The sequence below is a fragment of the Hyaena hyaena genome, unplaced genomic scaffold, assembly GCF_003009895.1.
Source record: "Hyaena hyaena isolate Hyena2069 unplaced genomic scaffold, ASM300989v1 scaffold_1107, whole genome shotgun sequence".
Taxonomy (NCBI): domain Eukaryota; kingdom Metazoa; phylum Chordata; class Mammalia; order Carnivora; family Hyaenidae; genus Hyaena; species Hyaena hyaena.
The window spans coordinates 435866-461289 of NW_024081735.1; the positions used below are offsets into that span (position 1 = coordinate 435866).

A 25424-nucleotide genomic window follows, 5' to 3' on the forward strand; every position below is an offset into this window, starting at 1 on the left:
TTGTCAATTTTTGTTATTTCTTCTCTTTTTGATTCAACTCGTGTGAGTTGATATCTCATAATGTTTTGATTTGCTTTTTTCCCTCTTGTTAGTGATGTTAAATATCTTTTCATGTGTCTGTTGGTCTTCGGTATATCTTCTTTCAGCAAATCTATTCAGGCTCTCGGTCCGTTTTTCATCACTTCTTTGTGTTCCTTTGATGTTGAGTTATAGGAATTCTTCATGTAATTTGTATATCTACCCACCCTTTGTTGGATATATCATTTACAAATATCATCTCCCATTCAGGAGGCTGCTCCTTTGTTTTGTGGATGGTTCCATGGATTGGCAAACCTTTGTAGTTTGATGTGCTGTTTATTTTTCATTTTATTGTCCTTCACTTAAGGAGACACACCCAACAGAGCAAAGTTAAGACTATTTTCAAAGTTTATAGCCTATGCTTTCTATTAGGAGATTTATGGTTTCTGGCCTTACATTTAGGTCTTTAATTCATTTTAGGTTCATGTTTGTGTATAGTATAACAACGTGGTCCACTTTTATTCTTTAGCATATAGATTTCCATTTTTTCAACCACCATTTACTGAAGGTTTTCTTTTCCCCACCGTCTGTCTTTGAGCTTTTTTTTTTTTTTTTTTTTTTGTCATTTATTAGTTGACCATGTAAACACAGGTTTCTTTCTGGGCTTTCTATCCCATTCCTTTGATCTATGTGTCTATCATTGTCTCATACTGCTTTGATTACTACAGCTTTGTAGTATAGTTTCAGATCTAAGAATATGTCACTTCCAGTTTTGTTCTTTTCCAAACGAATGCTTTGTCGAACACCTGGGTGGCTCAGTCAGTTGAGCAACCAACTTGGGATTTGGCCTCGGGTCATGAACCTAGGGTCGTGAGATTGAGATGAACATAGGGCTCTGCACTGAGCATGATATCTACTTAAGATTCTGTCTCTCCTTCTGTCCCCCTCCCCTGCTCGTGTCCTTTCTCTGTCTCTAAAAATGACAATAATAAAAAAAGCCTCCATGCTTTGGTTTTAAAGGCTAGATTGATTGCTATACATATTGCCACTCCTGATTTCTTTGGACGTCCATTTGCTTGATAAAAGTCTCTCAACACTTTCACTTTCAATCTGCAGGTGTCTTAAAGTCTAAAATGAGTCTCTTTGGGGGCAGTATATACATGGTCTTGATATTGATTCACTCTGACACCCTATGTCTTTGAACTGGAGAGTTTTGTCTTTTACATCCAAAGTAATTATCCATAGATGTATATTTACTACCATTTTATTACCTGTTTTGTCATTGTTTCTGGAGATTTTCTACCATTTTTTCTTGTTTTGGCACCTTTTGTCTTTCCCTCTGAAAAAAAAAAAAAACTCCTTAAATTACTTTCAGGTTTGTTGAGTGGTCACAAAATCCTTTAGTTTTGTTTCTCTTAATGAGCCTTTATTTCACCTCCTATACTGAATGGTAGCCTTACTGGGTAGTTTCTATGGCTGCAGATGTTTCTCATTCAGCACTTCGAATATATCAGGCCACTCCCTTCTGACTCCCCAAAATTCTGTTGAGAAATGTGCAGTGACCTTTATAGGTTTTCCATTATAAGTGAATGACTTCTTATAAATTCAGTTATAAATGAGATTGTTATCTTAATTTTCTTTCCATTAATTTTTTACTAGTGTATAGAAATGCAGTCCATTTCTGCATATTAATTTGGTATCCTGCAACCTAACTGATTACAGTTATTAGTAATTCATTTAGTAGTTTTTTAGTGGAGTCTAGATTTTTCTATCTAGAGAATCATGACATCTGAAAACAGTGACAGTTTTTTTTTTTTTTTTATCACCTTGCATGTCTTTTTTTTCCCCTTTTCTTTTCAGATTTATTGGCCAGGACCTCCAGCACTGTGTTGAATGAAAGTGGTAAGTGGGGACTTCCTTGCATTAATCCTGATCTGAAAGGAAAAGGTTCTGGCTTTCACTGTTGAGAATGATGTGAGTTGTGAGCTTGTAATATATGTAACTTATTACATGGAGGGACACTTGCGTCTACACACTTTCTATGCAGTTTTTATTATAAATGGATGTTGAATTTTGTCAAGTGCTTTCTCTGCATCTATTGAGACTACCACATGACTCTGATCACTAAAAGCGAGCTAATGTGATGTCAGGTTGACGGATTTACAGGTGTTGAATCATCCTTGCATAAGTGGAATAAACCCATGTAATCAAGGTGTATGATCCTTTTATTGTATGTGAAATTCAGTTTTCTAATATTTGGGTGGGGATTGTTGCATGCTGATCAGGGATGTTGGCCTAATGTGGGGTGTATGTGTATGTGCGTGTGTGCGTGTGTGCGCGTGTGTGTGCATTTTGTGTCCTTGTTTGGTTATGATTTCAGGGTAATACTGTCCATTTGGAATGAATTTGGAAACTTTCCATTGTCTTCAGTTTTGCGACTAAAATAAGATGAAGAGGGATTAACTCTTCTTTAATAACTTTGTAGATTTGGGGCACCTGTGTAGCTCAGTCAGTTGAGATGCTAACTCCTGAATTCGTCATAATCCCAGTGTCAAGGGATGGAGCCTCACCTCTGGCTCTACACTGAGCATGGAATTGGTTTCAGATTCTCTCTCTCTCCCCTGCCCCTCTCCCTGTTCACAAGGGCTTTTTCTTTCTAAAGAAAAAAATAGAAATGAAATAAAATAGTACTAAGTTTTTGTTGTTGTTGTTCTGCTTGCATGATTTCTACAACCTTGTATTGCAGGTAGTTGATCTTTTCTGCATCACCTAATCTGTTATCATTTCATTTAGTGTATCCTTAAATTTCCATCATTGTACTCTTCAGGTCTGATTAGTTCTTTTTTATATTTTCCATTTCTTTGTTGAAGTTCTCACTGTGTGCATCTACCCTTCTCTTGGGTTTGGTGAGCATGTTTATGATCATTACTAAGAACTGCTTATTAAGTAGATTGCTTATCTCCATGTTGTTTTGATCTTTTGCTGAGATTTTACCTTATTCTTTCATTTGGAACCTATTCCTCTAGCTCCTCATTTTGACTGACTGTTTCTTTCTTTGTCAAAGTAGGGTTATCACAAAGCATTCATTAATGATGCCAAATAATGTAAAATTCACTGACGTCTTCTGAAGTTGGACATACTTGTATCTATTAGTCATGTATGTATACACATTTATGTTTTTAATTAAATAATTTTAAATGTCCTGTACCCATTTTTGGCATTTAACTCTAGTGAAATCTATGCCTAGCAGTATAAAAGAAAACACACTCAAAATTACTCAAAATAATTCTGGTAGTTAGAATTTATGCTTCAGGATATAAAGATATATACGTAACAATTTCTAATAATGGCCAAACAAGTAACCTAAGAGAGATGGATGAATTCAAAGTTAAAAATTGTGAAAATATCTATGAAATATGATGGCAAAGCGAATTTGTTTTCATGGATTATATTTTTAAAATAAATTTATTTGTGTGTGGGGAGCGGCAGAGAGAGAAAGGGAGAGAGAGAAAGGAAAAGAGAGAGAGAGAAAGTGAGAGAGAGAATCCGAAGCAGGCTCTGTGCTGTCAGTACGGAGCCTATGTGGGGCTCTCAATATCATGATCCGTGAGATAATACAATGAGTCCAAATCAAGAGTCAGACACTAAATTGACTGAGCCACCCGGATGCCCCTATATTTTTATCTCCAACTATACACCCATTAATTACCAGAAAGCAAAATTTTCAGATTAGTACATTTGGTACAAGAGATTATAGATATAAGCACAGCTCAGTCCTTCCTGCATTCTCCTTGGCAATGCCTGCCTGCAAAGAATACATTTTCTACTCTGTTCCAACAACAATAGGTTTTAAACGGGCACCATCTTCATCTAAATCTATTACTAAATGGGTACAATTTAATTCTGGGATCCAAATTACAAGTTCATTATGTTCAATACCTATGTATATTCTCACAAAGGTGGACACAGAGAACATTACCAATTTGATCTTTATATCCCTGACTTCTCTATGTCTCTTTCTATTCTGAATTTATTCTTGATGAGCAGCTTTCTAATAATGTTCCGTATTTATGTATCTCCAGTGTTTTTGGTAGATACCCTAACACGAGCTCATAAATAATTCTCATGGCTTCTCCTGGGTATAGATAATAATTTAGGCACCTCTTTATGTATGTATTTAGAAGTGTAATATGTACTTGGGAGAAAATTGGGAGGTGTCTACATCAGAATGTATTTAGCAGCATCTCTTACTTTTCTCCATTCTTTATGGTAAGAGATGCATTTACGAGGGTGGAATACTCCACATTGGAAGGAAAAGGGCATTTTGGTCCCTTTTCACCATGGACCCTGGAAGATCCCCAAATCTAGGCATTAAACAGGCTGTCTTGTCACAGCTTAACAATCCTCTTCAAATTCTTCACTTCCAAGAGACATCCTTTACATGTATCCAAGCGTCACACCTTGTGAGGAAACTGGGGTTCTTGGCCAATAAGGGAAGGAACATGAATTGCATCTTGATTTCAAAATAGGAAATACATCTACAGAAAAAATTACCTTAGTCCATACATGATGTGTATCAAATTTCTCATTTTTTAAATGCAAATTTTTTCATGTATATGATTAAAGTGGTTGTCAGATTAGATTTCTGATGCCTGGCTACTTCATTGGGTGAAAGGAAGAAGACGTTTATAGAGCTTTGGTTTTATTGGAAAATGGCCTTTACTGATTAACAGGAAAAGCAAAATATGAAGAGACCACAGACAGCAAAACCTTCATGTGTTTGGGCTTTACTTTAAGCAACTTTAGGCATTCTATTATTTATTATTATTTATTCCTCAGAACAGCCCTATGAAGTTGTGACATGTAAGATCATCATGTCACAGGTGATGGCACAAAAGCATCAAGTTCTTCAGCCACAACCACTGAGATCTAGGAAACACCTGTACTGTTCAAATAATCTTCAAGTGACCATGAATAAGATACTTTTTCTATCATATTTTCCAGCAGAGGAAACCGAACCAGAGCAGTATGTAACTGTGTCCCAGGGCTGAGTGTGCACTTAGAAATTTTGTGAAGTGACTAGTTTCACTGCGAATGTACTTAGACTTTATTCAGTTCCTCTTATACCTTAATTGTAAATTGATCAAAGACCATAGTGAAAGCATCTATACCATCATATAGTCACTATACAAAACTGCTTTACAAAGATTTTTGGCACAGAAGACGAAAAAAACCAAATGAGAAGTTAAAAGAGGACTAAAGGTTTAATCTATTTCCCAATAATTGTCTTTTACAAGCTTATCTCATACAATATAATAAAAAACAATCCTATGGCTATAACGGTAGATTAGGTTATTTTCAGTGAATCTACATTTCTTCCATCTGACCACTTTGAGAAGTGTCTATGTTACAGACAACAAATGATAAGTTTGGCCATGGGACTTGTTTTCACAGTATAATGTGAGTGGGAATGTGATTGCTTAGGAGTTCAGAGACCAGGCACTAAGAAACACATTTCTGCTATTTGCTACCTCTTCAATAAAAGATATCATATATCAGGTAGCCCATTCTTCTAAGAATGAATGAAATATATAAAGAGATCTGAGCTGAATCTGTGTGTAGTCTGGAGTCAAGTCCATGCATGCCCAGCTTTGATGAACCCTAGTATAGTCAAGCCACAAACTAGTGAATGAAAAATGAATGCTTAGTTTTCAATGTCATGCATTCTTGGGTTGTATAAACACAACTTTAGTAATTAGTTACAGCTACCATTAACATTTATATTCATTTTGAATATTCATATAATTTTTCTAGAAGCGCATAAGGATTATGTACAGGGAATATAAAGAATAGGTCTATATTCACAGATATAAAAGTAAGTAAAATATGAATTTCTTTTGCAAGTAATAATTGAGTTGAATCTCTCTCCCTCTTATAATTGAATTAGGGTAAAAATATCTCTAGATCATTATCAAATTACTCAAGTTTCCCTTGAATTCTGGCAATAACTAACTGCTTGACTCATACAAATATCTGTCCATTTTAATTTTTTTATTATTTAACACTTTAGTTTTTGCCTCAAAGTACTTTCTAGCATGATTGTAAAGAGTGACAGAAGTGAGTACGTGAACATTTTTTAAAAAAACACCAAAAACTAAATCTCTTCCAAAATATCTTCACCAAGGTGAGGAAAACAACATATAAGAAAAAGTATCAAAGGTCACTGGTTATTATCCAATTAGAAACCAATGTCTACCTCAAAATGAGTGTATTCTTTGATAGCGCTGCACTAAGACAGATTCAGAGAGTACACTTTGGTTGCATTCTGTGAGCAAGTGGGGCCGATCTGAATGGCTCTCACACAGCAGCTTGTGTTTGTTCCATGATAACTCTGAGGGGTGGTTGACAATTTAGTATCTCATCTCCAATCCCCCTCAGTGCCTTGTTCTCAGAGATCGGTGCAAGAGTCTATCAATTTTCTCCCTTGTCATCTCCCCCGAAGTTGACTTTTGTCTGTAAAAGACAATGGAGAGACAGTGCAGCCCAAAGGGCTCTTCATTCTGGTTTTATGGTGTTTTCTCTCCTCTGGCTGCTATGGCTTGGTTGCCAGTTGCAGGCTTGCAGGAAGTCCTGAGTATCCGTCCTCCGGCAAGTTCTTGTAGACAATCTGTCAGTTTCCTGCCTTCTGGTCTTGTCTCCTAATCATCTGACAAGGAGTTCCTTCCTGCCTGCCAGTCACGGCCTGAGATCCATCTTCACCAAGTTCAGCCTGCGGAGTGTGGAGCTGCTCTGCCCCAGGCCAATCCAGGGAGCATGTGTTCCATGAGGCTGTATGTCCCCCACACAGTCTTCAATGACTTCTAAATCCTATTTTCAGCGTGTAGGCCTGGCTTCCCAGGGATTGCTCCTTTACTTCTAAGACATTCTGTGTAAGTTGCTTCATCTTAGTAGCCTTTTCTCTTAGAAAGATTTCCCTTACAAGTAGATAATAATTGTTTACCTCAAATATCCCTTTGTTTCTGTTTCCTGACGCCATTCTGATTCATACCCTTGTCACCCTAGATCATTCAATCTTCATTTGAAGCCTTTTCAGGATTAGGACAAATCAAACTAACTTGGAAATATAAATAGAATTATTCACTTTACTGAGAATTTTACAACAATATTATCATATCTAACATACTATTTATTTTACTAAATACCAAAAGCTTAAGAAATAAATGATACATACTTGAGATAATATTTTTTCATTAATATAATTAAATTTGAGAACAGTTCTAAAACACCAAAGGTGAAGCTTCAGGGACTCTGGACTCTAAGGGATATATAAGCATTGATGCGGATTCATCTGTGGTAACAAACGAATCATTCTAGTGAGTGACGTTGATAACAGGAGAGGTCGTGCATATGTGCCACAGGGGCAACTGAGGAAATCTCGGTGCCTTCCTCTTAATTTGTTGGGAACATAAAACTAAAAACCATATTTTAAAAATATTCAGGGGCGCCTGGGTGGCTTAGTCGGTTAAGCGTCCAACTTTCGCTTAGGTCATGATCTCGCGATTCGTGGGTTCGGGCCCGCGTCGGGCTCTGTGCTGACTGCCAGCTCAGAGCCTGGAGCCTGTTTCAGTCTGTGACTCCCTCTCTCTCTGACCCTCCCCTGTTCACGCTGTCTCTCTCTCTCTCTCCTAGAAATAAATAAAACATTAAAAAAATAAAATAAATAAAAAATAAAAATATTCAGAGAAATAATTGTTTGGCTCTTGAAGTAATGTGAGGTGTATTGTTTATAAATGGTGAAATAGCAATATGCCAACATGCGGGAACTAAAATGCTGGGTGCTTCCAAACATATGGCCTTAATACAGAGCAGCGTGCAAAACTAAAGGTTTTAAAATAAAAATCGTAACAAGGACAATTCTTGTCACTCTCTGAAGATACTGACAACCTGAAATAGAGAGAATTCTGTGTTACTAATCTTAACAATAGATACCATACTATTTTGTTGACTAAACCACTCATTTGACCAATAGTTATATATCTAAATCTGAATATTTCCCATAACATTCTTCTATGGAAGAACTTCAACAACTCTTTGTTTCTGATTGTTCACATTGCTGTTTTTCTTTCTAAGGTTAATTCTTGTGAGGCACAAAATCACAAGTTGTCAGGAAACTTACACATTGGAAGACCATGTTAAGTCTTGTGTCTGCACCGGTGAACTTTTATCTCTTTTCTGGGAGACTCTAATCCATGGCTTTTCAGAGATTAATTTCAACAAAAACTATGAGAAAATAAATTTTATTAGAAGTCAAAAAAAGAGATCATACTCATTTGAATTTGTAGGACCAAAGAAAGTTAATTCTTTCTTACCTTATAGAGACCTTCAACTAAATATAATGTTACACACTGGACACTTAAGTATAAAAATATCTTAGTAGGACTAAGTGAAGAGAACAGACAATGAAAACAATTTCAGACTTTAGATCATGGGTCAAAGGTTAATAACTGAAGAAATATTTACATTGGAAAACTTCATGGAGATTCAACTAAGAAGTACATTTGTAATCTTCTCGCCTAGGATGTTCCCATGCGTCCCTCCTGTTTAGTGACCAAGAAGATGGCAGCTGTTACAATTGGGAGAAGCTGCCAAGAGCAGTGGTGCTGGTGCCACAGGGGAGACTTGATCAGCAGGGGAACTGGGGGCGAGTACCCCTTGTGTCTTCAGCTCCAAGTGCTGCTTGCGCTCAATAATGATGAAGAAAACCCAAACTTTCACTGGTCAGAGGAGACGGTGTTTGTGTCAAGTACTGTGTCCCATAAACATAATGGAAATATACTGGCTGTGAGACTCTAAGGAAAGAGTTGACATGAGCTCTCCACGCACTCTTAGCTGATGGAAAAAACTCTGTGCACATGGAGAGAAGACCAAGATGCACCCAGGAGAAAGTCCAAGCCCAGGGGATCTGAGAGCTGATGGGAAAGTTATGAGCAGTCCCCTTCTACACTCACACACATAGACACAGAGGTCACACTGCACACAGTGGAAGCCTTACTGACCTGCAGGATTTGAACACATCCTTTCTAAAAACAGCAACAACAACAACAAAACCCCAAACTCTATACCCCAAACTCTATTAATTAACATCAAATGTACAAAATCACAGGTCATTAAAAATAGGCAATAAGAATTGGAAAAACTGAACAAAACTATCAGCAGACAGATTTTAGTGGAGAAGATTCTGCCAAAAAGCTTAAGCAAAAAAAAAAAAATGTAAATTTAGGAGAAATGAAATAGAATGCATGTTTCGTCAGTTACATGTTAAAACGTGTCTACTTAAAAGGTTAAAAAATATGAAGAACAATTAGAGAATGTCTTCCAATGAAGGGAAAGCAGAGATCAGTAGAAACTTCTACTGGGATAAGTTGCTGCACATATTAGAAAAAAAAGGCTTTAATAGTCGTATTTAGAAATATATGTAAACAATAAAGAAAGCTTAATTGAAATAATTACATGAACATGTGAGGGCAGCAATATAGCAAGTCAAGAAATGTCAATAGAGGAATCCAACTAAATGAATAAACCACAGAGAACCTAAGTGCATAAATACATACCCGAAATGAAAACTTCATTAAATTTTCTCTACAGAAAATTTGGGATGTGGTCGAAAAGAACTGATGAAAGTTAAGGAGTAACAAATTTTATTTACACCAGAAGATGAGAGAGAAAAAAGAGAAAAATTTACAGAATTCAGAGACTTTCAAAACACTATTAGGAAAGCCAGTGTAGGTCTAAGTAGAATATGAGAAGAACAAAAGAGGCAGAAAAAAACAGAACAACAATCTTAAGGCGCAATAAATGAACAACTTACTAGTATCATTTAAAAATATTTATAGATGCTGGAGACTTAGCAGGCTGCTCTTAGAATGAGCATGTACATATCTATATCTCATGGCATCATCATGAAATGTCCAAGGAAACTCGCAAACACAGACCAAGAAGTACTCTTGAGGGAACAGAGTGGATTACGAAGTGACATAAGTCAGTGTGAAAATCAGGGATGGGTGAAATATCTTCCACCTCCATCAGCTTTACTCTCCCTTATGTACCACAGACTCCGTATCTCTGCCCTGTACAAGTTCACACTGGACGGGATACAATCAGCAAGATGAAGCCCTAAATCCCCCATGGAAACAAACCCATGTATCTTCATTCTAATCATGGTGCCAGGACCATTCACTAGGGAAAGACAGCATCTTTTACAAAGGATGTTGGGAAACTGAGGACTCGCATGGAAAAGAAGGAAGTTGGATCTTTACATCTACACCATATACTCAAATTCACTCAAAATGGACTAAACCCATAAATGTAAGATGTAAGACTATACAGTTCCTCAAAGAAAAATTGGGGGCGGAGGAAATAAACATCATTATATTTGGCAATGATTTCTTGGGTAAGCCACCAAAATCGGACCACAAAGGAAAAGTCCATGGTAGATAAATGGGCTATCTCAACCTAAAACTTTTCTGAGCCTAAAGGGCATGTACAACCATGAAAAGACAGAGCAGAGAAAAACACTTGCATATCATATATCAAACAGGGATTCATATCTAAAATATATGTACAAGTTAGTACTAAATTAATCTACAAGTTAGTACCGACAACAACAAACACCAAAAACACAATGAAAAAAAGATCCAAGAAATTAAAGACATATTTCCAAAGAGAATATAAATAATAAAAACTCCTATGAAAAGATGCTCAATATCGTTAATGAATACGAAAAAACAAATCAAAATTTTGAGGAGTTATCACTTTATATTCATTAAGAGGGATGCAGTAAAAAAAAAAAGGTTTGGGGTGCTGGGTGGCTCAGTTGGTTAAGAGTCCAACTCTTCATTTTGGCTCAGGTCATGATCTCACACTTTGTGGATTTTAGCCCTGTATCAGGCTCTGTGTTGACCAGTGGAGAGCCGACTTCTGAAGCTCTGTGTTTCCTTCCCTCTGCACCTCCCCTGCTTGCTCTCTCTCTTTTTCAAAATAAATAAGAATTTTTTCATCCATGTGATTCTTGATGTAAGTAGAGAAATATTTAGGACTCTTATAGTACAAATGAGACATGGTGAGGGACTATAAAGGCAAGTAAGTCTCTACATATTACTCAAGCTGCTGTGGGTTGTGGTAACTGTGTAGACTGTGATCTATGAGTATATACTTATCTGTGTAAAGATATATAGTATCTAAATTATTTATATAAAGGACATTTGAGCATACATGTACAAATATAAAGACCTATTGTACTATGCGTGATGGTCCATCAATGAAGTAATGTGTAGGAAATATAACCTTCATTTTTATCTCACAAGATCAGAAATAGAACATCAAAAAAAAAAGTTCTAGTAGGGTCATAAAGCATAATTAAAAGTTAAAAAATAAAGAAATACAGAAAATGGTAAAATAATATAGGAAAATACTATAGGAAACTATATTCATGAACTTGAGATCACTTCTGCAATAGGTCCATCATAATCATGGTTACACACAAGACTCTAAATAGGCGCATGGTAACATCACAATTCTGATCGACTTCAATCTGAGAATAAAAATGCATGTCACAGGTATTTGCATCTTAAGCTCAAAAAGTGCTCACGTCTCAAATATGACAGAGACTTCGACAAAATGAAAAGAGGACATCATCCTGGAGAAATGGGAAGAGACTGACCCCAAGACTTCTTGTTCCCACAAAGGAGCACACCTTTAAGAATTACAGCCCCAAAATGGTACTGTTTATAACCACCAGGACTTATCAATTGATTTTACGGAGACTCCCGACGTTTGGATCAAAGGACTATTTGGTACAATGTATATTTATACAATACAATAGAAAACTGTAGGGATAATTTAATATATTGAAATATATACCTATCTATGACTGCAATTTCATGCTAATGCTTACAGGAAAGTGTAGCACAATTATACATAAATACAATTATGTTCTATTCATACATTATTATTTCATTATGAAAACCGTATTATCTATATTCCATAAGTACACTATGTCATATGTGTTTATGGATAATAAATGATTATAAATATGATATATGGAAGAAGATGTAGAAAGACTTTTCATAAAAACATTATTCATAATACCCATGCATTGAAAAGGAACTGAATTTCTGAGGACGGTTTTTAAAATGTCACATTCCTATATGACAGCAGTGAAAATTCACAAACTATAGACAAATGTGTTAATATGGATGATTACAAACAGCATCTGAGACACAAGGGAGACACACATAAAAATGCTCACAGAATGATTCCATTCGTCTAAAGCCCCCAAATAAGCAGAGATATTTCATAAAATGAAAATAAGCAGGTCTGATAAAGGCTCTAAACTTCTGTGTCATGATTAATTTCTAATTGTGTGATTCTATTTCTTAATCAAATTGCATAATCATATTCTAGTTTCCTTGGTGTGCTTAAAATTAAATGTAAAGCTTATTTCAGGCAAAAGAACATTTTTATAATCACAGCTTTCTAAGATAAGCAGGATCTGGAAATTATCAAATGTCATTAAAGGTATAAAAATATAAACAATGTGTCATAGAGTCAAACCATGGAATATTAAAGCATTTAAAATAAACTACCAATACATATAAAACTATAAATGAACTCTACAAGTATAGTATTAATGACAAGCTTTTTAAATTATTTTTTTACGTTTATTTCTTTTTAAGAGATGAAGAGAGAGGATGAGCAGAGGAGAAGCAGAAAGAGAGGGAGACCCAGAATCTGAAGCAGGCTTCCAGCTCTGAGCTACCAACACAGAGCCCGACATGAGACTTGAATTCATGAACCTTGAGATCATGCTCTGAGCCCAAGTCAGAAGCTTAATTGGCTGAGCCACCCAGGCGCCCCATTAACTGACAAGCTTTTAATACAATCTGGAAACATTTGGAAACTTACCATGTCCTCTTCATCATCAGAGTAGAGCAGGCTAGAATTCTTAGACGCACAGGACGTCCAACTCTCATTCCATGACTTTTTCTCAGGGCTAAAGTAATAGCAGCTGTTGGAATACGTAAACCACTCTCTCAGGCAGTGACAACAGTGACACGCTGGAGAGAGATTATGAGACATTATCCCAAAAGCTTTGAATACTAAAAAATAAAACTTTACATACTTGTACACATGTGTCCATAACATGTTCATATAGGCTCACAAGCTGGTCAAAATAAAACAACACACACACACTATAAGAAGAGTTAGGCTTTCATCCCCTAATTTATGTGCACATATAAAACATCCACAGAAATGTCCAACTCTACATGTGCAGAGAGTCACTGAAGAAAACCACGTATAAAATGATTTATCTGTTATCGTGTTACAGGAGGAGGAAATATGAGGTAATTGTTAACAACGGGCAGGGCGACTTTAAATGAGTATTTCTTCCTATTGTTGCCTAAGAAGTAATACTCTCTTTAACCATTATTTCTGAAAGTTCATTAAGTGATTTTCTAACTCACTTTTCCCAAAAGAATCTATTATCATCTCTGCCTAGTTTAACATGGAGATAAAATCGACACTAAACTAATATCAGAATTTGCGAGTGATGTACCTTTCTGGAGCGTTGTTTCCAGGGACGTTTTGTTCTGCTCTGGTCCTTCAGTAGCTAGAACAGAGAAGCAGTCCCCAAAAAAACATAATATTAAATAAAATAAATCGTAATAATTTGAGTTTCTTAGATTAAAATTGGGTGTACTATTTTACCAGAAAAATTTAATAAAGTAATGAACATGAGAGGGCAAAGAATTCAAAAGACTAAAGAACCAAACCTCACCATCTCTTAACAATACTGGGTTTAAGCAATCTCAAGAATTAATTCACCTTTCTCCATAAAGTCTCTTGCATAACTTGCCTTTGAGTTATGAAATCTGAATGTATATTTAATACTCCCTGGAATTATTCTGCTATTTCTGCTTTAGATGAATTCAGAATTACTATTCCACATTTAGAGCATACATGCATTAAAATGAGAAACTGAAATTTAAAATGTTATACAATACGTCAAGTATCATTAACATGAAAAATTCCCTTTGAGTCATTCAAACACTTTCTTACAGTGAATAACAGCTATTGTGACCAAGGTGGACATCAAGATGAGGCAGATGATTCCCAGGATCCCAGCAACGAACTTCTCTGGACATGATGGTGAATAGTAGGAAGAGAAATGAAAACACGCAGAAACGATGCACAGAGAATCACATATGATAACTTGCACCTCAAACCCATCACGGCCATTGTGATCTCTCAGAATACACCAATGCATTCCATTGCAACACCATATTCTACCTCCAGCTCTGGTCCTCACAAAGGGAAAATATGTGAGATCATTTCCTACTCTTTCCCTACACCCCTGCACCCCAACTGCCCATCCTAGAACAGACATACCTGTCTGTAGTACATGTTTTACCTTTGCAATGATAGTCCTTGCCGTTCCCTTGAGGATCCTGAGAAGCCCTTTGAAGATTTNTAATATCATTTAAAAATATTTATAGACACCGGAGACTTAGCAGACTACTCCTAGAATGAGCACAAACAAATCTACAACTCATGGCATCATCATGAAATGTCCAAAGAAACTTGCAAATACAGACCAAGAGGTAATCCTGAGGGAACAGAGTGGATTACGAAGTGACTTACGTCTGTGTGAAAATCAGGGATGGGTGAAATATCTTGACCTCTGTCAGCTTTAGGCCACCTTATGTACCACAGACTCCATATCTCTGCCCTGTACAAGTTCACACTGGACGGGATACAATCAGCAAGATGAAGCCCTAAATCCCCCATGGAAACAAACCCATGTATCTTCATTCTAATCATGGTGCCAGGACCATTCACTAGGGAAAGACAGCATCTTTTACAAAGGATGTTGGGAAACTGAGGACTCGCATGGAAAAGAAGGAAGTTGGATCTTTACATCTACACCATATACTCAAATTCACTCAAAATGGACTAAACCCATAAATGTAAGATGTAAGACTATACAGTTCCTCAAAGAAAAATTGGGGGCGGAGGAAATAAACATCATTATATTTGGCAATGATTTCTTGGGTAAGCCACCAAAATCGGACCACAAAGGAAAAGTCCATGGTAGATAAATGGGCTATCTCAACCTAAAACTTTTCTGAGCCTAAAGGGCATGTACAACCATGAAAAGACAGAGCAGAGAAAAACACTTGCATATCATATATCAAACAGGGATTCATATCTAAAATATATGTACAAGTTAGTACTAAATTAATCTACAAGTTAGTACCGACAACAACAAACACCAAAAACACAATGAAAAAAAGATCCAAGAAATTAAAGACATATTTCCAAAGAGAATATAAATAATAAAAACTCCTATGAAAAGATGCTCAATATCGTTAATGAATACGAAAAAACAAATCAAAATTTTGAGGAGTTATCACTTTATATTCATTAAGAGGGATGCAGTAAAAAAAAAAAGGTTTGGGGTGCTGGGTGGCTCAGTTGGTTAAGAGTCCAACTCTTCATTTTGGCTCAGGTCATGATCTCACACTTTGTGGATTTTAGCCCTGTATCAGGCTCTGTGTTGACCAGTGGAGAGCCGACTTCTGAAGCTCTGTGTTTCCTTCCCTCTGCACCTCCCCTGCTTGCTCTCTCTCTTTTTCAAAATAAATAAGAATTTTTTCATCCATGTGATTCTTGATGTAAGTAGAGAAATATTTAGGACTCTTATAGTACAAATGAGACATGGTGAGGGACTATAAAGGCAAGTAAGTCTCTACATATTACTCAAGCTGCTGTGGGTTGTGGTAACTGTGTAGACTGTGATCTATGAGTATATACTTATCTGTGTAAAGATATATAGTATCTAAATTATTTATATAAAGGACATTTGAGCATACATGTACAAATATAAAGACCTATTGTACTATGCGTGATGGTCCATCAATGAAGTAATGTGTAGGAAATATAACCTTCATTTTTATCTCACAAGATCAGAAATAGAACATCAAAAAAAAAAGTTCTAGTAGGGTCATAAAGCATAATTAAAAGTTAAAAAATAAAGAAATACAGAAAATGGTAAAATAATATAGGAAAATACTATAGGAAACTATATTCATGAACTTGAGATCACTTCTGCAATAGGTCCATCATAATCATGGTTACACACAAGACTCTAAATAGGCGCATGGTAACATCACAATTCTGATCGACTTCAATCTGAGAATAAAAATGCATGTCACAGGTATTTGCATCTTAAGCTCAAAAAGTGCTCACGTCTCAAATATGACAGAGACTTCGACAAAATGAAAAGAGGACATCATCCTGGAGAAATGGGAAGAGACTGACCCCAAGACTTCTTGTTCCCACAAAGGAGCACACCTTTAAGAATTACAGCCCCAAAATGGTACTGTTTATAACCACCAGGACTTATCAATTGATTTTACGGAGACTCCCGACGTTTGGATCAAAGGACTATTTGGTACAATGTATATTTATACAATACAATAGAAAACTGTAGGGATAATTTAATATATTGAAATATATACCTATCTATGACTGCAATTTCATGCTAATGCTTACAGGAAAGTGTAGCACAATTATACATAAATACAATTATGTTCTATTCATACATTATTATTTCATTATGAAAACCGTATTATCTATATTCCATAAGTACACTATGTCATATGTGTTTATGGATAATAAATGATTATAAATATGATATATGGAAGAAGATGTAGAAAGACTTTTCATAAAAACATTATTCATAATACCCATGCATTGAAAAGGAACTGAATTTCTGAGGACGGTTTTTAAAATGTCACATTCCTATATGACAGCAGTGAAAATTCACAAACTATAGACAAATGTGTTAATATGGATGATTACAAACAGCATCTGAGACACAAGGGAGACACACATAAAAATGCTCACAGAATGATTCCATTCGTCTAAAGCCCCCAAATAAGCAGAGATATTTCATAAAATGAAAATAAGCAGGTCTGATAAAGGCTCTAAACTTCTGTGTCATGATTAATTTCTAATTGTGTGATTCTATTTCTTAATCAAATTGCATAATCATATTCTAGTTTCCTTGGTGTGCTTAAAATTAAATGTAAAGCTTATTTCAGGCAAAAGAACATTTTTATAATCACAGCTTTCTAAGATAAGCAGGATCTGGAAATTATCAAATGTCATTAAAGGTATAAAAATATAAACAATGTGTCATAGAGTCAAACCATGGAATATTAAAGCATTTAAAATAAACTACCAATACATATAAAACTATAAATGAACTCTACAAGTATAGTATTAATGACAAGCTTTTTAAATTATTTTTTTACGTTTATTTCTTTTTAAGAGATGAAGAGAGAGGATGAGCAGAGGAGAAGCAGAAAGAGAGGGAGACCCAGAATCTGAAGCAGGCTTCCAGCTCTGAGCTACCAACACAGAGCCCGACATGAGACTTGAATTCATGAACCTTGAGATCATGCTCTGAGCCCAAGTCAGAAGCTTAATTGGCTGAGCCACCCAGGCGCCCCATTAACTGACAAGCTTTTAATACAATCTGGAAACATTTGGAAACTTACCATGTCCTCTTCATCATCAGAGTAGAGCAGGCTAGAATTCTTAGACGCACAGGACGTCCAACTCTCATTCCATGACTTTTTCTCAGGGCTAAAGTAATAGCAGCTGTTGGAATACGTAAACCACTCTCTCAGGCAGTGACAACAGTGACACGCTGGAGAGAGATTATGAGACATTATCCCAAAAGCTTTGAATACTAAAAAATAAAACTTTACATACTTGTACACATGTGTCCATAACATGTTCATATAGGCTCACAAGCTGGTCAAAATAAAACAACACACACACACTATAAGAAGAGTTAGGCTTTCATCCCCTAATTTATGTGCACATATAAAACATCCACAGAAATGTCCAACTCTACATGTGCAGAGAGTCACTGAAGAAAACCACGTATAAAATGATTTATCTGTTATCGTGTTACAGGAGGAGGAAATATGAGGTAATTGTTAACAACGGGCAGGGCGACTTTAAATGAGTATTTCTTCCTATTGTTGCCTAAGAAGTAATACTCTCTTTAACCATTATTTCTGAAAGTTCATTAAGTGATTTTCTAACTCACTTTTCCCAAAAGAATCTATTATCATCTCTGCCTAGTTTAACATGGAGATAAAATCGACACTAAACTAATATCAGAATTTGCGAGTGATGTACCTTTCTGGAGCGTTGTTTCCAGGGACGTTTTGTTCTGCTCTGGTCCTTCAGTAGCTAGAACAGAGAAGCAGTCCCCAAAAAAACATAATATTAAATAAAATAAATCGTAATAATTTGAGTTTCTTAGATTAAAATTGGGTGTACTATTTTACCAGAAAAATTTAATAAAGTAATGAACATGAGAGGGCAAAGAATTCAAAAGACTAAAGAACCAAACCTCACCATCTCTTAACAATACTGGGTTTAAGCAATCTCAAGAATTAATTCACCTTTCTCCATAAAGTCTCTTGCATAACTTGCCTTTGAGTTATGAAATCTGAATGTATATTTAATACTCCCTGGAATTATTCTGCTATTTCTGCTTTAGATGAATTCAGAATTACTATTCCACATTTAGAGCATACATGCATTAAAATGAGAAACTGAAATTTAAAATGTTATACAATACGTCAAGTATCATTAACATGAAAAATTCCCTTTGAGTCATTCAAACACTTTCTTACAGTGAATAACAGCTATTGTGACCAAGGTGGACATCAAGATGAGGCAGATGATTCCCAGGATCCCAGCAACGAACTTCTCTGGACATGATGGTGAATAGTAGGAAGAGAAATGAAAACACGCAGAAACGATGCACAGAGAATCACATATGATAACTTGCACCTCAAACCCATCACGGCCATTGTGATCTCTCAGAATACACCAATGCATTCCATTGCAACACCATATTCTACCTCCAGCTCTGGTCCTCACAAAGGGAAAATATGTGAGATCATTTCCTACTCTTTCCCTACACCCCTGCACCCCAACTGCCCATCCTAGAACAGACATACCTGTCTGTAGTACATGTTTTACCTTTGCAATGATAGTCCTTGCCGTTCCCTTGAGGATCCTGAGAAGCCCTTTGAAGATTTAATTCTGCATAGGCTATGTCCTCCTCAAGTGAGGAAATGGAGCTTTTAGTGTCCTTAGGTTTCCCTTGCTGTCTTTTGGAGCCCTTAGCGTGATGGAGTTCTGCATAAGTAACTGCTTGGTTACTCATGTGTGCAGCTGAGTAGTGTCAGGCACCGTGCTGTCTGAACCCGCACTGAAGGGCTTGATAAACAGTGTATGTCATGTGCTGACAAGATTGCTCGTACAGCAACACTGGGTGGAGTGCGGGGTGAGGGACACACTCGTTTGCAGTTGAACAATGTCAACTCTGGTACTAACTTCCATAGGACTTGAAATAAGTGTTTAATGAGAGAGTAAGTGGTTTTTACAATAATAGCACAATAGCATTGGTTGGAAAACACATAAAGGAAGAAATTGGTGAAGAAGAAAGGAATTCATGAATGATAGTGTCTTCATGAATGTAAGGTCAGATTCCACAGACATACTTCCACACTATCAAACTAACCAGATGAAAATTAAAATGCTATATTAGAAACCAAAAGTGTTGCACCAATTTTTTTGACAATGTTAAAATCCATTATTGGTTAAAACTTAAGTGCCCTAAGATTGAAGAACAGTATTTTTAGCAGTTATAGGAATTTCCTGTTGCAAAAGACTTTTATTTGTGATTTTAGACTGCTTTACTAAAGGTAGCCCAGTGCTATCAAAGTGATATTTTATTTTGAACATCTGTGGAAGTCAGAGCATCTTTAAATTTCAGAAGAAATATTTTATATGTTGCAAAATGTTACATGACACACTAACATTCCCCAAAGCAGAAACAATAGTGAAAACAGAAAACAAAATTAAGACATATTTTTAAGAGAGGACTTAATGAACATCAGAAAGTGACAACTGATTTGATGGCAAAGATATGAAACCATAAGTTGATAAATAAAAGTGTAGATCATCTATGGAAGAGCACAGTTGTTATAAACGTCTAGAAAGATCTATGATTTCAAAGGCATTGAGGGTAGCTGTAGTGGTATAGTGATGCTAATAAATCACATCAATGTAATATCAGACTTCAGTCAGTGAGCTTGCAGTCAGGGAACTCTGGAATTACTCCGGCCATCAAAGTACAAGGTGCCACCTTTAAACAGTTATTTCATGTCATCATCCGGTTTACTAATCTAAAAGAGGAATTAAAATATGTAAAATTAAAGCATATAAAGGACTTAAACTCAATCTGACTCTTCCAAGGTCTCAATAATATATTAGTTTAATTATTTCTAACACAGTAACCATTTATCATGACTGATTTATGTCATTTAGACCATGGAACATAATTCATTACACAGGAGTGTCTTTCAGGATTGAATAACTTTCTTGGCCAAGTTTTGTTCCATTTTATAAAAAGTCTTTTTACACTTCAGTTTAATTTGGCATCTTACAGAAGGTACCTCATGTATTTTATGAAAAATCAAACTGCACTCATTTATGAAAGTAAATATATGAGAAATTATATTTGTCCTTTAAGATATAATGATTCATTTTAAGAATCTATGTTTAATGCTGGGCAAATATAAAATAATTCATAATAAATCATTGACAGCAATTGATGACAAATCCAAATTAAGTGTTCTTTGCCACGATGCTCATGTGATCTCACTCGAAATTATGTTGATTAACAAACCCAATTGTGCATATGCATATGATCTTAATGACTTCTCCACAGTTAAGAATTTGCATATTGTAAGATCTCTAACATATAGCATAGTCCTTCTGGTTTGTTACCCTGAATTGTTGGAATGCAGATACCAATGTTCTCTGTGATGTGATTGTATGTTAGCTCTGTCTCGAGTGCATCCCACCAGCATTTGTATCTCCCACTCCCTGGGGTGGCTGGTAGAGAGACAGGGCAGGAGTGACACATACCTTCTGTTGGCCACACAATCACGCATCTTCCAGACGGAACCAGGTTACTCTCGTAAGCAGGTAATGTCTGTGGTTTTCACAGCCTGCCGGCCCTGTGAGAGCTCAGAGTGAGGCAATAGTGGAAAAAGTAGATTTCTCATCAATGTGTCACTTAAATTTGAATAGGAAATTCTTACCGTTGGGCTATTTTGAAGACACTGTATGTCATCACACACCTCGAGAAGGTAGAGACATTGAGCTTACAGTGTGTCATTTAGTTTGTCCCTAAGCAAATGCCTCTGACAAATTCTATGTTCCACAAGACATTGGGGTCAGAGATGTGACCACCCAGGCTGTTAATTTGCTCCCATCTGAATCACAAACACTGACAACTTATGCCTCATGTAAAACATCTTAGATATTAAATTTTACTTTTAGAATATTTTGCTACATCTTGATGTTACATACTTTTTCTTATACCCTTGTTATGTGATTTCTTTTATACCAAAGATATTCTAAAATCATCATCCTGTCGACAGGTATTTAATTATATTTGACACTAATAGTGAAAACTGACTCCATTTTCAATTTTATTGTAACTGTCGTAAAGACATCAATTTCTGAATTTATCTTATAAATTTTCTATCATAATTTTTAATTAGCTACATTCTATTTTTATTATTTGTAAACAATTTTAAGTTTTTGCTGGGAAAAAAACCAAATGCCTGTCAGAACGTTAAAATATTGAATAATATTGAACAATAGCACTGAACTAGAGATTTGAATATTAAATAATTATTCATGTTATCTATTTATTCCTTCTCCAATTATAACTAGGTGTCTGTATTTTAATAGGAGTATTTGTTGTAAATGAAAAAAGCCTAAATCTATATAAGGGATAAATAACAAATGTTTACAAATTTCACTTAGTTCAAAATATTGGAGAAGGACATAGAAAGTACTAAAAATTTTTTTTAATGCTTTTTTATTTTTGAGAAGGCGAGAATAGGAGGAGGTAGAGAGAGGGAGACACAGAATGTCTAGCAGGCTCCAGGCTCTGAGCCGTCAGCATGGAAACAGACGTGGGGCTTGAACCCACCAATCGCAATATCTTTACTTGAGCCGAAGTCAGATGCTTAACAAACTGAGCCACCCAGGTGCCCCGAGAAAGTGCTTAAAAAAAAATTTTTTTTTAATGTTTATTTATCATTGAGAGACAGAGAGAGACAAGCATGATCATAGGAAGAGCAGAGAGAAGGAGAGACACAGAATCTAAAGCAGGCTCCAGGCTCTGAGTTGTCAGCACAGAGCCCCACATGGAGCTCAAACTCACAAACTATGAGATCATGACCTGAGCCAAATTTAGACACTTAACTAACTGAGTCACCCAGGCTCCCCCACAAGCTAAAGTTTTAAATGTTTCATTAGTAAGAGACACACAAAAACCAATGCTTATAATTATGGGAAGAGCATTATAAAATGGAGGGCAGAGCAAGACTTTTTAGGGCTAATGTCTGTTATCTCCAACGTTACACTCTTTTTTACTAGAACACAAAATTTTCGTTAGTAAATTTGTTACATGAGCTTGGGCAAACACAACTCAGTCCTTCCTGCATTCTCCTTGGGACTGAGTGCCTGCAAAGCATACATTTTCTGCTCAGTGAATTTTAAAAGGGCACCATCTTCCTCTGAATTTAGTACTGAAATGGGTACTGTTTAACTCCGGGATCCAGAAAACAAGCTCATTATGTTCAATACCTAATGTATATTCTCAGAAGGTTAGACAGAGAAAATTGTCACTTGGATGTTTATATCCCTGATTTCTCCATGACTCTTTCTGTTCTGAATTCACTTCTTATTAGCAGACCTGTATTATTATTTTATATAATGGAAATATGTAAATATATATATAGATAATTATCTCATCCTTCCAACCCACTGTAAATGCTGGAAGACACTTCTGCAAACTTTACTTTGAATAGTTATGCATACTGCAAAGAAATTGATAGAAGACTGTCTTTCATGTTCACTCAGATAATTATAATTTCTCATGCCTTTATATATATGTATCTATTATTTACAATTTTTCTTATTTTTATATATATATATTTCCATATCCAGTGGTTTTTTGGTGCATCCCCTAACTGTAGCTCACTCTACCAAATAATTCCCATGACTTCTTATGAGTAATTGTGAAAGTTCAGGCATCTTTTTATGCACTTATTTAGAGATGTAAAATAATACTTTGAGAGAAAATTGGGAATTGCGCCACATCAGACTGTATTAAGTAGTTTCCCTCTTACTTTCCTACATTCTCAATTAAGGGATGCATAAATGCGGGTGGAATTCTCTAACTTTGGAAGGAAAAGGGCATTTCAGTCTCTTCTTCCCCTAGTACCATGTAAGATCTTCAACTCTAGAAACCAAACAAACTATCTTGACAAATCTTGATAATTCTTTCAAAATTTCTTCAATTCTAAGAGTCAGGCTTATATAAGTCCAAATAACACATTAAGTGGGAAGACTGGGGTTCTTGATCAGTAAGAGAAAGAATAGTAATAGCAACTTGATATAAATGGAACACATCTCCAGAAAAAAAAATTACACTTTAGTGTTCATATATTAAATGTATTGAATTTCTCAAAAACCTTTCTTAAAATGCAAATATCTTTCATGTTTATGAATGCAGTGGTTAAGTAAGACTACATTCCTGATGCCTGGTCAAACTAATATATTATAACAATAGAGATGTGGATGGGTAAAAGGAAGAATATAGTTTTAGAGCTTGAGTTCTCTTGGAAATAAGCTTTTTTCAAATATTGGAAAAGTGAAAGAGAAATAGATCACATATAACAAGAATGTCATGTGGTTAGGCTTTATTGTAAGGATCTTTGGGCATCATATTATTTATTCTTCAGAACAGCCCTATGAAGTGACTACAATTGTGATCATCATGTTATAGATGATAGCATAGAAACATCAAGTTCTTAAGTCAAAAAGACTGAGATCTAATGAATACTTGTGTGCCAAGAGGTACTGTTCAAATAATCATCAAGTAACTCTATGAATATGATCCTATTTCTATCACAATTTACAGGAGAGGAAACTGAGTCAGAGCAGTAACATAACTGAGTCACCAGGCTGAGTGGGCATCTGGAAATTACACTGAGATGAGCTGATTTAATTGCTGATGTCCTCACACTTTATACCACAATGCTTATTCCTCATTTATATTGATCAATAACCCTGGCGCAAGCATCTATATAAAGATATTTACCATTATACAAAACTACTTTATAAGAATTTTTGGCATGGAGGATGCAAAAAACTAGATGGATGGTTAAGAAGGTACTAAAGTTTTCATCTATTTCCCAATAGTTTTTTTTTCCAAACAAGCTTGTCTATCTCATGAAATACAATGAGAAAAATATTCCTATGGCTCTTATGGTAGATTAGAATAACTTTCTGGGAATCTACATTTCTTCCATATGGCACTTTGAAAAAGTGTACTGTGCAGATAATCAATGACTAGTTTGGTCATGTGACTTGTTTTCACAATGTAATGTGAGTGGGAATGTGATAGTTATGAGTTTGGAGTACAGGCATTAAGAAACACATTTCTGCTGGCTGCTAATTTCTGCTATAAAATATCATATACCAGGCAGTCCGCTCTTCTAAGAATAAAATAGATTTTAAAAAATCTGGGGTGAATCTATTGTCTGCAGCCACATCCAAACATGCCCAGCCTCAGTCAACTATATGCTGCCACGTAAATGTCAAATCACTCAGAATAACCAAAAAATCAATCTGAGGACTGACAGAACAATCTGTACAACTAGAGGGAGAGAGAGGCCACTTCATGGAGGGCAGAAAGTGCAAAGTGACTTGGTGGAGAAGCAGATCACGGGAGCCAAGGGGGAGAGGGATCCCTGGTCATGGAAAAGGCCAGAGAGAGACAGAGAAGAGAGAGAGAGAGAGAGGAGCACACAGGAGATCGCACAAAGAAAACACTTCCCTAAAGTCATTGACTGGGAAAACAAGAGGGGCTGATTTTTGTGAGTTTTTACAACTACAGAGCTCAAAGACTGGAGTCTTAGAAGTCTGCAGCATGGCAGGGGTGGAGCCTGGTGAATGTTGTAGTGCTCTTGTGGAGGAGAGCAGATAAGCTGGGGGTTATCCCTTGGGATGCACTCAGAGAGACACTTCTCTCTTCCTGGAGCATATTTGAGAAAGGTGGCATCACATTTCCAGGGACAAAGGGGCCCTGGGTGCAATTCCGCTCCCATACCCCTCAACATAAACAATTTCAGTAAGCAGCACATTTCCAACAGTGGCAGCAT

At 36.0% G+C, this 25424-nt stretch overlaps 2 protein-coding genes across 2 annotated transcripts in view; both read right to left on the reverse strand.

The window, feature by feature from the left end:
* The window catches only part of LOC120224081 (NKG2-A/NKG2-B type II integral membrane protein-like), a gene marked incomplete at its 5' end in the record, with an annotated part of 48303 nt that extends 33745 nt beyond the window's left edge, over positions 1-14558 (reverse strand). The window contains 4 exons of the mRNA XM_039222314.1: positions 12982-13133; positions 13634-13687; positions 14137-14231; positions 14488-14558. Coding sequence (XP_039078245.1) covers positions 12982-13133; positions 13634-13687; positions 14137-14231; positions 14488-14558 — 372 coding nt within the window. The remainder of the gene's footprint in view (positions 1-12981; positions 13134-13633; positions 13688-14136; positions 14232-14487) is intronic.
* A 1621-nt stretch (positions 14559-16179) lies between these two features.
* LOC120224082 (NKG2-A/NKG2-B type II integral membrane protein-like) lies at positions 16180-19342 on the reverse strand. The gene is made up of 5 exons (XM_039222315.1): positions 19150-19342; positions 18798-18875; positions 18295-18348; positions 17643-17794; positions 16180-16269 (listed from the first exon to the last, which is right to left on the reverse strand). Exons 1-5 carry the CDS (start codon positions 19334-19336, stop codon positions 16180-16182), a joined length of 561 nt encoding a protein of 186 aa, XP_039078246.1. The 5' UTR covers positions 19337-19342.
* Between the last annotated feature and the right edge of the window lie 6082 nt (positions 19343-25424).